This window comes from Aythya ferina, assembly GCF_964211825.1.
Source record: "Aythya ferina genome assembly, chromosome: 9".
Classification (NCBI taxonomy): Eukaryota; Metazoa; Chordata; class Aves; order Anseriformes; family Anatidae; genus Aythya; species Aythya ferina.
The window spans coordinates 18,518,707-18,533,892 of NC_140305.1; the positions used below are offsets into that span (position 1 = coordinate 18,518,707).

General features: G+C 43.7%; 1 protein-coding gene across 1 annotated transcript in view; it reads right to left on the bottom strand.

The window, feature by feature from the left end:
- Positions 1-15,186, bottom strand: part of PDE6D (phosphodiesterase 6D) — a 36,128-nt gene that overhangs the window by 6,588 nt on the left and 14,354 nt on the right. Inside the window, exon 2 of the mRNA XM_084528889.1 lies at positions 1,022-1,110. Within this exon, the coding sequence (XP_084385015.1) occupies positions 1,022-1,110 (89 nt within the window). The remainder of the gene's footprint in view (positions 1-1,021; positions 1,111-15,186) is intronic.

Consider the following 15,186-nt stretch of genomic DNA (forward strand, 5'->3'; position numbering starts at 1 on the left):
GTTTTTCTTTAATATAGGCACCTTGGTGGGTGTGAGGAAGTATCTGTTAAGGCCTGTTTGCTATTGACAGGACTGTTTGCTGCTAGCAGTGGCACGATATTGGGAGCACGGGTTAGCAAGGCTGAAGGAGACAAAGCTTGGAAAATGCTGTTTGTGATCACAGAGTCACGGCTTGGCCTTCCCCTAGCTCTGACTCGCCTCCTCCATTCCCAGCATCAGGTCCTCCCCTTAAGCTGGGGCAACCTACTCCTGGTCCTAAAAGTGAACTCTCTCCATAAAGCAGGTGAATGGTGACTGGGGACCAAATGAGGAGAAGGCAACTTGTTTCTCTTGTGCTTTAATCCCATTTTAAAACCAAGTATATCATTGGACTCACAGTCTTTTGCTACAGATCTTCTGTCTGTTCCCTGGGCAGCACAGTAAGCTGGCTGTTTCCTTCAGACACAACGATTTCCCCATTTATGGGATGGGTAAGTCTTAGGACTGCAATACAGAACTCAATCCTTGATGTTTAACCAAAAACATGTCGATGCCAGCATCACAATTAAATGATCAAGTTGACTCCACTTGCTGGAGATCAGCTGCATGACACTCACTTAATAGCAAAGTCTTCAAATTAATTCGGTGAGGTCAGACTTTGCAGAGCCAAAACAAAGCTCTTGGCAAGGGACGTTACCTTCACAGTGCTGTGTCACAAAGGGGATGTGTAAGGGACAGTGGAGTCCTCTGCCACATGGCAAGGACAGAAAGGACAGGGAAGAGGCTGCCTTGGAATCACAGGGGACAGCAGAGCAGAGCCAATGCAACATGTGTGCCATTTTAAAGCAGAGGGCAAATTTAGTGCAGAATATTAGGTCAGCTGTGGCCAGAAAAGGCACAAACTGTGTATGTTTCTTCCACACTGCTTTTCCTTTGGACCTGTACTTTGACCAAACCCTGCCCCGTTATATGGAGAAAAGTCTGCATCTCTTTAGTGCAGCACGGCCCAGCCCCCAGGTGCACAGTGAGGCCACGCAGTTACCTTCGTGCTCCACTCCAGGTACAGACAGATCTTCTGTTCCTTGCCAGAGGATTTTCCCCGTTTCCGCATCCCGAAGATTCATCCAGTTTCTGATTGGGAAGCAATTAAGGAAAACAAGGTATCCACGCTCCCAAATGCCGTGCCCAGTGTTCTTGCTGAAGCCCTAAAAAAGGCTGCTCCAGCTGAGCTCCAGGAGCATTTCCCAATTCTCAGGAGGCCGGGGAGAACAGACATGGAGGAAATAAATGAACAAACCAACCCTTGACCAGAATTAATGCACTGAGAGCTGTACAGTCACAGCTTCGGTTCTCACTTGGACTGAAGCTTGTTAACCTCATTTATCATTTTTCGGCGCTTCGAAAGGATAAAGACGATGTCCCTGTGCTGCAGGGAAGCAAGAGCACTGCTAACAACACCAAAATCCCACGCAAACAAATGTTCTCCAGCTAGAAAAAGAAGTGCTTCCTATTTAACATTTGAAAAAAAGAATAATACCTGATCGCACTGATTTTTTTGACTTAAAAATATGAACACCAAGGGTTGTGCTATGGCTGCTGACCTGGTAACAGCCACTCAGGGGAATTCTTCAGCTGCTGAGCACTGAGTGCAGGGACACTCTCGTTTCGCTCTCAGCACGTGAGGCTGTGCCAGCCTTCAGAAAGCCCAGCTCAGGGAATTCAGCTCGTGATGATTACAGACGACCATGAAACACTCACCTCTTCCAAGGGACAATCAGTGATAACCTTAAGGCTACCCTGTAACATAACTCAGATATTTACATGGCAGAGCAAGGAGCCCGCACGCCTGCCCAGTGCCTTTCTGAGCAGGGCAGAGCCTTCGGTCAGCCCCGTCACAGCCTCGTGCTCTGCAGCCCATCGCTGCATCGGATGAGGCACCGGGAACTATCTGGGAAAAGGAGAGAAGGCTCAAGGAGCTGACTGGGAAGGCAGAGGAGCAGATGAGGACAACACGGACCTCCACAGAGGTATAAATAGGAGCTGTGAGATATGCACAGTGAATTCATTCTCCAGCATACGCAGTTTCCAGGCAGACTCTTGACATTGATCAAAATTTTTTTTTTTTTTTCTCCAGAACTCCAGGGAAGAAACAGATGCTTCAGCAAATTTCGGGTTACAGGGTAGCGTTTGTTTTAAAATTCTCTGCGTGGAGGAGGGAAGGGAAGATGGCTGCTTCTGAAAAGGCGTGAAGAACCTTGTCCTTCCTGAAGGTTGGCCACATTTCCCATGTCCTACCAAAAGGGAAAGGGGGGAAAGGTAGGGGTGTGTGCACACAGGCACGGCCCTACAGCTTCCATGGTGTAGGAACGACTTGGGTGGGAAAAGGGAGCGTGGCACAGGCTGCTTGTGTCCTTCCAACTTGTTCTAAAACACACATTATCTACTACTCAGTCTGGGATTAACCCAGGAGGGACAGGGGAGAAGGCAGAGCCCCCAGAGAGCCCTGTATGCCACCTCCATCTCCTGGCAGAAAGCTTGCAAGTTGAAAAATCTCCCCAAGTACCGAAGCAAAGGGGCTGGAGGCAGCAAGACAGAGAGAGGAAAGGAGCAGCAGCACAGCAAAAAGAACCTGCAGCTGGGCTGGGCACTTCGTGTGGTTCTGGCTGGAAAAATCGAAGTCCCCAGCCAACACAACCTGCAGGATGGAACCGCCCCAACTGTAATTGAAACCGTCAAAAAGGCCTCCATTTTTAGATACATCTTCCCACAGACAAACACAGAAACTAGCCAGGGTGAAGCTATTTGCATAGAAAGCAGCGTGCCATCTATCAAATGCCACGTACGAGAGAAAAATAACAAATGAGACAATCTGAGCATCTCGCCGACGAGTTCATTTATCTTCACAAGCCCCTGCGATGCAAACACTCTTGGCTATTAGCAGGACAGTAATTCAGCAAATTGGGCGCTTGATTACCAAAAACCTGCATTACCTTTAAAAAATGAGCCCCTGCAGAAGAATATCCTGGCTATTTGCTCACTGTGGCTGTCGGTGGGTGCTAGGAGCTCCCAGGGCTGGCTGGAGGCTGCGCGGTGCCAAACGGAGCAGCAGAGCTTCCCCAGTAAGAGTAAATCCAAGATCGCCTGCGCCATGCTTTGAATTCTGACTGTCAAATTAAAGATCAAGAATAAATAAAAAGCTGAAGACTCCATCCCTGCCGGTGAGGGCATGCAGGTCAGCAACCCAAATCCACCTGCTATTCCGAGCACATACACAGAGTTAAAATATGTGCATGCAGACGTATTTTAAGGGATCAGAATACTCTAGCCAGTTCACAAGTGTATTTTTATTATTATTATTTTTTATTTTTCCCCCCAATAACCAAGCATTATTAAAAGGGAAGCACAAATCATCAAATCTCAAACTCACACAATCCTCTTCTACCGGAAAAAAAAAAAAAGCACTTCAAGCTCAAGAGATTCGCTCTTAAAAGCAAATCTTTCCAAAGAAATAGACATCTGAAAACAATTTCCTAAGTCAAAGCTGAGACCGCTTATAAAACTTAACTGGAATGGAATTTTACAAAAAGGCAAAACCCATCACCAGTGATTTTTTGGCAAGAGAATACCTGACAAAGCAGCAGCTGTACTGCTTACCTAGTTAGCAGCTTATCACACTATTTCTGTCATCTTGGACAGAAAGGCTGGTACTAGGACATACCCCAGAGTGAAGAAAATGGAGATCTTGAACCAAACCCACACACCCTGTTATCTTCTAATGTGTTTAATTGGTTTAAGATTCTTCCATCCCAGCGTGAGAGATATTGTTACTAAAAATAAAAAGTGCTCCATCTTCTGAGCAGCACTGGAGACCTGCAGGCAGGATGAAGAGGGCATTTGGAGTATTACTGAAAAGGAGAAAGCAAATGAATGCAGGTTTAACGCAATTACTCTTTTTGGAGAGGCTCACGCCAAGTCACCTGGCAGGGGTAGCTACGGAGAGCAAGCAGAGGGCCATGCAGCTACAGCTTTGTGAAGTTAATATACATTTAAAAAAAAAAAAAAAAGCACAATTGTATATTCCTAATTCTGCTTCTCGTTCTAAAATCACAAGAACACTCTCCCACCATTGAATTTTCATTCTCCTGGCTTTTGGGGGATTTTTTGTAGGAAAGAACATCTGATTTAAGACTCAATAGATCAAATACTCCTCAATCCCGAAGGCAAGGAAGGATTAGGTAGAACAGCAGAAGGAAGGGTGTACTGTTGATCTATTTATATTCCACCACCTATTGGGTCAGCAAAGTCTTACGTAAAAGCTTTGTAGTAGCTGGAATTTGACTTGCTTTATATACATGACATGAATTAGCTTCCTCGCAGACCTACTTTGCTTAGCCCGATGAAGTGAAACGGTTTGTGCGTGTCTGAATCCGAGTTTTGTTGTCTTGAACGCCTCTGATCTCAGCACAGAAATTCTTGCTTTTTTCTATCTGTCACAGACATCATTTCCTTCAAACAAATCCAAACATACATACCTATCTTTAAATGGTTTAGCATTGCAAAATGTTCCCATGTATTACCACACTGGTAATTAAGAGTAACCTTGAAGGACGAGGATGAGTACAAGCGAAATTAATCATTAAAGTACGACGGAGTTAAAGTTCTCCCCAGTCTCCCTGACTGTTATTTGTGTGCTGTGATGTTTAGCACTTTTTGAATATCTGAATGGCTGCAGCGAGCAGTGGGTGTCATTCCTTCCATTAAAAACTGCTCTATTTTTCATTTTGTTCCTTGCTGTCTACACCTTTCTAAAGCCTTAAGAAGTGCTGCACTATTATCTCTCGTAATAAAAGCAAGCCTAATGTTCCCAACCACTCCTGGATGGATGGGAAGGTCTTTCATCATCTTTGCCAACCTTTTTTTTTCTTTCTTTTTTTTTGTATAAGAAATGCAGCATTAAGAACAGTTCTCTACAAGTCAGGCGCCAACAGGATCTCAACAATCACCTGGAAACAAGAATTGTCCTCCGGGATAAATGATAAGGAGAAGGCAGAGCTGCAAGCCCTGGAGAATTCAGACTCACGTCTTTGTTGCAGACCCAGAAAAGCTTCTGATCTGAAGTGCCCAACTCTTCTGCACTGCCCAGCTGCCGCTCCTGGCTTTATGTTATCCAGCACAGCAGACACAACCAGGCCCTCGTGACGTGGGTGAGCGTGGCACTTTAAAGCACAGCACAGGTAGGTAGGGATCAGCCTTTAGGGGCTGTATTTTTATCAGACGTATTTTTGCAGAAGAATCCTTTTTTTTTCTCAGAGGTTTCAATCCCGTCTGAGGAGTAAGGACCAAAATAAATTATGCACAAAACTACCAAACTACAGGATTACAGAGTAGACCACCCAGAGAGCCTTATGCTCCTACTCCACTCCTGCCGTTCGTCCTCTAATCTCCCCAATCTCTAATCTCACTTTTTATTACAACTCCCAAATCCCTCTCCCACAGAACTCTTAATTGTGTGCTTACATTTAAGCATGTGTACACGTACGCTGTTGAATCAGGCCCTGAACTCACCCTGCCTGCACACACAAGAACTGCTGCTGTCTTCAGTGCGTAATAAAGCCCAAGTGTAAATGTTGGCAATGTGGGAGGAGAGCAGGAGTCTTTTCTCCTGAGGTTAAGGCAGAAATTCTGTATAGAGTCGTATCTGCAGGAACAGAATGGGTGCCCATCCATTGTGTTATAGTAAGAGAAGTACCAGAACAAACTCACAAACTGGAGGCTATTCCTCAAACACTACAGAAGCCTTGGGTATAGCACTGTCACCTTCCCCTGCTGTCAGGCAGCAGCACAATCTCCTCTCTTCCAGACTAGCCAGCCAGAGTGCTATGCCAGCTCTCAGGAGCAGGTACTTTGAAAACTCTGCTATTTATTACAAACCAGCTTCCCTGGAGTGATGCACGAGATATGGGTTACTGTGCTGCTCCAAAAGATGGGAGGTGCTGAGGACTGGAAAGGTGCTCCATTAAATCCTCAAATGGAAGGAAGCCAATTATCCCTTCAAAGCACTCCCGACGCTCAAGCACTCACTGTACTCCAGGCTGCTTCTAAAGTCTCCTGCACAGAACAAATTGCTGTGCAACAGAAGCCGGGGAGATCCACAGATTCATGTGAACCACATGGCGAAATGCAGCAAAAATCTCCAGCAACCAACAAAGTCATCTCACTGCAAATTATGCTAGCAGAGGAATACACTTAACAGCTACGGCATCACAGCAAAAAAATCAACACAATGCCATAAACCTCGTATCCTTTGCGCTACTCTTCTCTTTTTTGCAGGATTCTCCCCTACATCTTTGCTTGCAGAAGCTTGTCCCATGGATTTTCTCTCACCAAAACATGTTGTCATCTAACATCGGGCAGTTCTGGATGAAGCTGTGCTTGGCCCACACTTGGCAAGACAGTCACACGTATTCCTCAATACCATGTCAACCTTACATCACTTTTAATAGCAAATTATGCTAATAGGGCAGCAGCTAATACTGCTACATTATATTATATTAAGTAGACCTCAAATCAATTCTGCTCTGCAGTGAGGTTGCTCCTGTTGTTAAGCCCCAGCATTCATTAGTGCCCGTCACGTTCTTCCTGCACGAACCTGACAAAGACACTCTCTGCACCTTGGGCAGCACTTCCGAGGATGAGCTATGTGCCCAGCCTCAAAGGATTTTCTGCTTGCACCTCTTCGTATCTATTATCTCGGCAGCGCTCACGTTGCGGCCCACCGTAAATATCTAAAAGAAAAATGCAACAGAGGTCAATTTGCAGTCAGATCAGCCGCAACGAGATGCTAAGCGAACTGGAGAAATACAGAAGCCATTTCACTCAGTAAAATCATGCCCAACGTTTGCCAATAAACGTGTTGTGCAGATTATCCAGTTTAACATCTGTGCCTTACAAACAATTTAGTTGGGGTAAGACAATTCTTATTCACTATTTTCATCAGAATTAACAGACATCACAATTAACAGACATCTTTACTCCGTAGCATCCTGGTGACCTCATGAAGCATAACGAGGCACTGAGTTTGCTTTCAGTTAGCTTCCATCGAATTTTCACTCTTTGTCGATTTACTGTCTGAAAGCACTCGTGTGCTCTTAAAAAACAACGCAGACAGAGAGCTCCTAAACTCTGACAAGAGGATAAATGTCCGGCATGGGCAGGCACGGTGGGAGAAGGGGTTTTGTTTCTTCAAATATCACAACCTGAGCCAGGTTTCCATTGCACTGACTTTTCCTCTCCCTCAGACCCAAAGCGCCAGAAACAGATGTTCGTTTTGAAGAAAAAGGTTACAGACATAATGAGACGAAGCCAAAAAGGTAACTTTCGTTTCCTCTCGAAACAGATGTTAAGATGGTTCTGAGAACCAGCCAGCAGCGCCAAACTAAAAGTGAGCTGAAGCAACGCAGTGGCTCTATGCTGCTTTCTGCTACCTGTGTTTTTCAGGCTTTTCTTTGGCTTCTCTGAACAGGTTTGACAGAATTCCTTTATAGCAATGCCTAAGCAGGGAAAATAACATGAGATCACATCTGGAGATTGCTTTACATCCTAGGTAGTAAACCAATCAATAACTCGAAACACTCAGCATTGTTTGCAGGACCATCTCAGAAGCATGAATTGCACAAAGAAAATTATTTTCTTTCTTCCAGTGCGTTAACACTCAACTCCTCCCCATCTTTCCTGCATTTTAAAAAGATCTTAAAAATTAGCGTGTTAGAAAAGCTTGAGCTCATGCTAAGAAACCTCTGCATATTAACATAATTAATGTCATCAGTAATACTCTGAGTTTGCAGAAACAGCAGGTGAATCGATGGGAATGATGTATTCATCGGAGAAAAGAATGTGACCTTTAAAATCCATAGGGCTTTATCAGAATGCAATTTGAAAGTGGCTTGCTTGTAGCTCAACAGAAAGAACAAACCTGAATGTAGCCGGGAGAGACTGCACACACAAGGGAAACTGAAAATGCAATCACAACATAAAACACTGGGACCACCTTACCGCAGATGCCCAGCTCTACAGCAAGGTGTGGCAGCACGCAGGGCAGCTTGAGAAACCACCCCGAGGAACAACACGCAAGGAGAGGCAATTCAAGGCACATCCCTGCGATTCAAACCCGCCTGGCTAGAGATTTTTATCCAGAATGCTTCAAATTAAGTTGTCCCAAAACAATTTGGAAGAACGAGTGTGCGATTCAGCCTGGCCGCTCTTTAATTTCAGCACATCGCCCGATTTTCCTCCTCGCGAGGGAACCATGAAGCGATCCAGCGACTGAAACAACTTCATTTCGCCTTAACCACTCCAGAACATCCAATCTTTTCAACACAGCTCAACTATTATGATAATATTTCAAGGTCCTCAGCAATAAGTGAACTGGAGGGAATTTCGTGGAAATAACCTATCAAGGGGCCCTGGCGGATAACTTCATTCTCACAGCTGAGGTTGTAACCAGAAGCCCCCAGAGGGATTCACCTCCCTGCAAACCAACGAAATTAGCTTTAATGGAATGAGGGAGTTTGAACCTTATGTGCTTCTTTAGTTTATACCAGTATTCCTTTTTTTTTTTTTTTTTCAAAATACGCACTGTATTCGTTTGCTTATAAAGGAAAGCTCAGCTTGATTTCGTGTCATTTTTGCAACACTGCTGTAGTGATTTTTTTTTTACATGTCTAAAAGGATCTTCACACTTCCTGATACTCACAGGAGCAGAGAAACAGACTTCTTGAACCAAATATTTAAACGGGACACGTATGGCTGCTTAGCCACTGTTTTCATATAGTTTCACTTCAATGACCTGTAGCCTTGTGTAAAGTGTGGAAAAAAAAGTAAAAGGCTTGAGAAAGGCAGTTTTACAGAGCACTGCTTGTGGCTGGTCAATGTCTTTATTCCTCAAAGCCCTCCGCAGTAATTCCTTCATTGAGTGAAGTGATGTTTATTGAAAACAGCAGAGCTGAACATCGGCAGGTTCCCTGCTGGTTGGTTTAGCTGTCCTCTGAACTCCAGGCAACATCTTGGTCTGAAAGTGCCCCCCTGGTAAAATAAGCAAGTGACAACACAAAAAGCCACGATCGCTTCCAACTGCCAGTGCTTACGTTGTGACTATAAGCTGTTAATGTTTAATTTCTTTTTTTTTTTTCCTCCTTTACCTTGTTTCTTCTTACAGAGCTCTGTGGCACCCCACCCTATTGAGTTCCAAAATATTACTCCTGATAATCCATAGATTTACCAGATTTGTGTATTTTAGAAGATGTTATTTATTGGATGTATTAATGTATCACACATTTTTAAGAACAGATCTGCAGACTGGAAACTGATGGGAGGCATTCTCTGGTACAAACTCCTTTGCTGTGCTGCCACTTTGTGCAGCTTCACACCGTCACATTTACCTTGGGCTGCCCCAGGCGGGAGATGAATCCTGTAACTTATCTAGGAAGACAGGACGGCCACTGAACAGGCAAGATACTACAGGTAGGTGACTACCAGCTTCAACGATTCCTATTGCTACTTCAAAAACTTCCAATGAATCTTCTCAAGTTAGCTTTTAAATAACTCCGTGCAGCAGAGACTGGGAAGTAAACACGACGACTTGCCCACTGCCGCACCAGGAAACGGTACGAGAAGAGGAAAGAGATCTCAGGAGGGCTTTGGCTTCAAGTCTCCTGCTTCAACAGACGACACTGCCTTTCTCCAGAGGCAGCCAGGAACTGTGGCTAATGGAAACTCTTACTCCGACTTGGAATGAGTGCCCAGCAGCAGATCGCTGCCATCCTGCAGCAGAGCTGGTGCCAGTGGTTGCCTTCACTCCGTGTTTTTCTCGCTCTTGGTGGTTTCTCGTTCACCCTAACTAGAAAGCAGGGTAGCTCTGAGTCACTGCCAGGCATTACTAATGGAAGTGGGGGGCAGGAAGGAAATCAAGATGACTGGTTACAGATTTAGAAGTACTTTTTAGTGTCTAAAATGGCATACTGAAGCAGGACAAAAAAAAAAAGAAAAGATGCGTGAGCTCTGAAAGAGCAGTAAAATGCTTCTAGCTAGAAAAATGAGCAAACCTATGAAACTTACCACTAATATTCTTGTCCACTGAGACACAAAAACACATGAAATATTCAATAGGATAATCATGGGGGAAAATACTGTATTTGCTCCTTTCTTTGTTCATTTTAATTCAAACAGAGGTCCCGTGAAAGTGCTTAATTTACTTTTCTTTTTCCTTTTTAACTCCAGATCCTCAAGCATATTTTGAACTCAGACATAGTGAAGTGCTTCAACAAAGCCCAAATATGGCTCAAGTTTAACAGCTCAGGTTGTTTCTTTGTTCATTTAAGACAAGTCAGTCAGTTAAGGTTAAAAAAACAGCACACAGCATGATCTCCACTCTGAAAAGTAGGGGTGCCTCTGATACGCAGTTTCCAACATGTTTTTATATACAAGGCTTCCTTCCACAAAATGTCATTCGATGTAAAAGGGAGCCCCATGAATGAAGACCCGTCACTTGTTCATGTATTCAAACTGTCCTCAGAATTGCTAGCTCCAGGAACTCCGGCAATAATTTTGCAAAATGCAGTCAGCACTTAATCTAAAGGTCAGTTTTAGGACAAGCACTGGGGCTGTTCGTTTCTGGCACAGACAGACACCTTTCTGTACAAAGTGACCATCCATTTTGTACAGGATGACATTCAGAGGCTACCGTCCAAAGGGCTCTTAAGAGCTGAACCAATATAAACATATCTTTTTTTTTTAAAAGCGACTCCAAACTGCCTGATATCACCTTTGCTTCCATCAGCGCTCTCAATGTCAGATTCCTTGGAACAGGGGCAGTTCAGTGGTAGAGCCATTAGCCCTAATTTCAGAGAAAATGCCAAGCCTTGAAGCTGCTTGGTCAAAATCCTACAAATAAACTCTGCGCTAGGCAGAGTGGTGCTTCCAAAACGAATGTTACAAGGATCCACGAATGGGCTTTGACACTGAGATATTCCATTACCCTGCATTGTAACAGAGCTGGATTTTGGGACTAACAGTTTCCATATCCAATAAAAATTCCCAGAGTCGGATTGCAAGCAGGCAGCCACCACAGGGAAGCACCCACCCTGTTGTATCTCGCCTTCTTTTTTCATTAGCTTTATTTTTTTCAGTCTCCTGGGACCACAGCAGAACAAGGTCTGAGCAGTCCTGGAATACAATACTTGGAAAAAAAGGCAAGATGTTCCAGCAGCAAGCTTTTCCTAACATAACTTTGCTTGAAAAAAATTTTCCAGTAGTTCCAGCCTTATCAGATCCAGCTGGGAACGGGCAAGGACTTGGAACTCTTTTTTTCGCTCCTAGTTGTATTATTTTTATACCATCTATTAACACATACAGCTTAAGATTTTACTGGGAAATCTTTAAAATCTTAGACATCCGCCAGAAACTGAACTCCTAAACATAGGGCTGTCGCTTTTTTTCTTTCACAAAATCCCGTGCAGAAACACGTAGATTTGTCTTGATGGATTTCCTCCATTTGTGAGGCCGTCTGAACGTTTGCCGGCCTTATCAGATCAGATTGCTCCACACAGGCCAATTATAAAAAGAAGCAGCAGATCCATTAGCACAGAGGCACACTGCGACCGTGCAGCAGACAGGCAGACAGAGATAATCAGCCTGGATGGGGCTGGCAGCCCCTTCCCAGGACTACTCCTGTGTTTTAGCACTGCCTCAGTGCTAAAACACAGGCCAGGAATGCAGGTTAATGGTAGTGGACAGCCTCACACACGGCCAGCACTGATCTGTTGGACCTTTACGTGCTCAAACTCTCTTCTGGACCTCACCTGTGACAGTATGGGACTCCGTAGGTGAGGCTGATGGTTGGACTTGGTCATCCTGGAGGTCTTTTCTGACCTAAATGATTCTATGATTCTGGGATTTTGAGCCTCTTCTTCCCTCTTCGGAAGGAGCCACCGCCCTCGTCTACTCTCTCTACCAGAGGAATAATTTTTTGTAAAACAAATTGGTTATTTAGCTACAGGAATAGGTAAAACAACATTTTCAAGAACAAGGCAAGCCTCAGATGAGCTAGCTAGGTACGCTGCAAAAGAGTAACGGAACCTTACATGAAGTTGGGAGAACCAAAGCCATGGGGAATTCCGCCAGTTTGTGGGGAGTGCATTTTAGTTCAACCAAGATGAGCTGCTTGGCTTCCCAACACTTGTTCTATTTATTCCTCTACTACAATCTTCTCAGTGTGACGTCTTTAATGAGGAGATCACAACTTCCTCTATACCGGCCAGGGAGATTAAGCAAGACACACACACAACGAGAAAGCAAGAGTCTTTGAGATTTAGCTCAAAATCTGTGCTGGTTTGCCATAAAGAGCTGACATTTCAGTGAATAATGGAAATCTTTCACTGATAGCAGACTGCTGTTATGAGTAGGTATTACAGGATAAACACACAGAGTTTCCTTTTGAAAATATATTTCTTTATCTCTCCATAAAAGATTTTTCCTGGGGTGTCTTGTGTTCCTGGAAGATACGAATTTAATGGGGGACTTGATGGTGCCTAGCTGGCACTTAGAGACACAAGCGAGGGAACAAAGGGGTTATATTTCATCTTCATAAAGCTCCATAAATACACTGCTCACTACTAGGGTGACAGCTGATATATAAGCAGAGCAAAGTCCATCTATTTCTGAACTGACCAGCACCAGAATTTGTAGTATCTCTTTACAAGATTCATTGGCAATAACGAGGATCCCAAGAACATAATGGAAGCAATTAACCTCTCATTTTTATGTCCACATTCATGAGAAACTGCTTTAGGATGAGAAACAGGAAGAGAGAAAAGATCACAGCTGAAACAAAGAGGGAGGATATCTCTTATCAGTAGTCTGGCCACACTACAAAGCAGGCACACACAGCAGCAATAAATTCCTTTTTTTTTTTTTTTTAATAGAAAACTAACCAACAATCATAGCTAGAACTGCATAGCTGAATGCTCAGATGCGTGGCATCAGAACAGCCTGACATTTAAATAAGGCTGCTTTAATTGCTTATTTTCTATTTTCTTCCATCGCAAAACAAACAAAGATGCCACTGAGGATGCACCTCCTGATAAGGCAATCAGAACACGAGCCTGCCATTACATTAATGTTTTGCACAAAGGCCTCCCTTACGTTTATTAATCCAAAAGAGCTCCCATTTCAAAAAACACTATCTTTCTATGGCTGCCACCCTCAACGGTGCAAAGATTCTTCTGGATTTTTGTACCTGTCTTCCAAGCTACTAAAGTGGGCTCCCTGTCTTCAGAGAACCTTTATTTGCTCCATTTCCAGCTGAATGGCTAGCAGTTCAGCAGTATCTGCTACTCTTTGGACTGCTGCCTACACCAAAGAGCAGCACGGTGTCGTTCCCATTCAGGATGCAGGTCCTACCTAGCCATCCATGTTTGTCAAGCCTCCCATTAATCATTCCTGCACTGCCATAAATTGGAGGAGGTGATTAGAGTGTTCACAAAGGAAGCAGACCTGCCAGCTCGGTTACCTCTCTCAGCAGGACGCTGTTTACTCCAGGATTTTACTGTAATCTCTGCTGGCAAAAAATATACTGCACCCAGATTAAATACATGTACTGTCTTTTAGTGAAATCCTTGTTCTTAGTCTTCATTAAAAAAAACACAAAACACAACAGCCATAAAACGAAAAACAACCCTGCAGCAGCTGAAATTCTGCAAAACAAGGAGGAGATACAAGTCCTTGTAGCCTGAACTGTGTGCCCTTTAAACATCCCTTGCAGAAGCACTGTTCTGTGGAGAGCTGCTGGTGAGAGAAGTACAGTTCCTTCCATGAAAATGTTCTCACACAGATGCACGAAACAGCCTTCTCCCTCCTCTCTACCACAGAGCAGACAATAGAGGAACATATTAACATGTGAGGCAGTGGAAATCTGGATGGCAAAATCCGCAGTAGTCTGCAATATTCTTTGTTGAACTCAGCAACTTGGCCATTCAGACTCGGAATCTTAAAGAGAGCTCATTTCAACACTGGATCTCTGCAATCCTAATTTAGCTCAGTGACAAAAAAGGTGCAGTAAGTATGTCAAGTGGCAGACTCGCATCATTTGTCAACTTACTTACACTTTAAATGTGTCCTAAAGGAGATGGCTCTTGAAAACAGAACCCTTCTTTTTCTTTTTTTAACTCTAGGTTGAGTTTTCTATGCTTTAACGCTGAAACCCCCTGAGTTTCTAGGATAATTGTTACCTAACGTTACCTATAATTTGTATATCACATTTTATACTTCATCTTCATTTAAGATATCAGTGGGAACACTTCTTCCTGTAGAACTTTTGGTGTAATACGATGAATTGACGTACCCCATTAAAATGATAAGAAAAGGATTCTACTTGTTAGAGCTAAAACTAAAACAAGAAAGCCTTAACAAGAAGCAATTCTTCCACCTATGAAGAAGAGATTTGGAAAGCCATCTAAGAAGCTTCTTGCAGAAATCCTGAGATACCAGAGTTCTTTAACTGTGAATTCCAGTAAGATTATTCCATGGTAAAATTATTCTATGTGGCCAGTTATAAATAAAGCCTCTTCAGTCATCCTGTCCAGCCAAAAACTAAAGCACTTCTTCAGCTCTACAAGAAAAAATAGATCACATCCACACATCTCCAGGTACTGCTGGGATACTTTTTCTTCTGAAGCTCATCCCTGTGTCCACAACTATTTGTATAGCTGATAAAAACTAAGATGTGCAAAATAGATAACATTATCCTATTGACAAATTAATCCTAATCAATGTTGCTTAACGTTACTTTCTTCTCTCAGCAGCACAAACAAACCTGAAACCAGGGCAGTGAATACAGAGGCTCAGAGGTCAACTGCACGGGATCAGGTCTGTTAAGGCCTCCCTGGGACCTATAAGAACATTTACTCTGCCGGGTCAATCTTCCTTATGATTCAGACACTGAGTACACGCCGATAGAAACAGATGAGAAAGTGGGATCAACCTGCAACTCACCTGGCACCTGCGAGTTTGTCTGGCTACAACAAGGTAAGGTAACTTGGGGGTTCATCTCTAAAAGATGGCACTGACAATGTCAGCTTGAAGCCCTGCTTCTGCATATCCTAAGAGCTCTGACAGGCAGATTTGCCTTCACCTTCTCTTGAAGAAGGTACTACA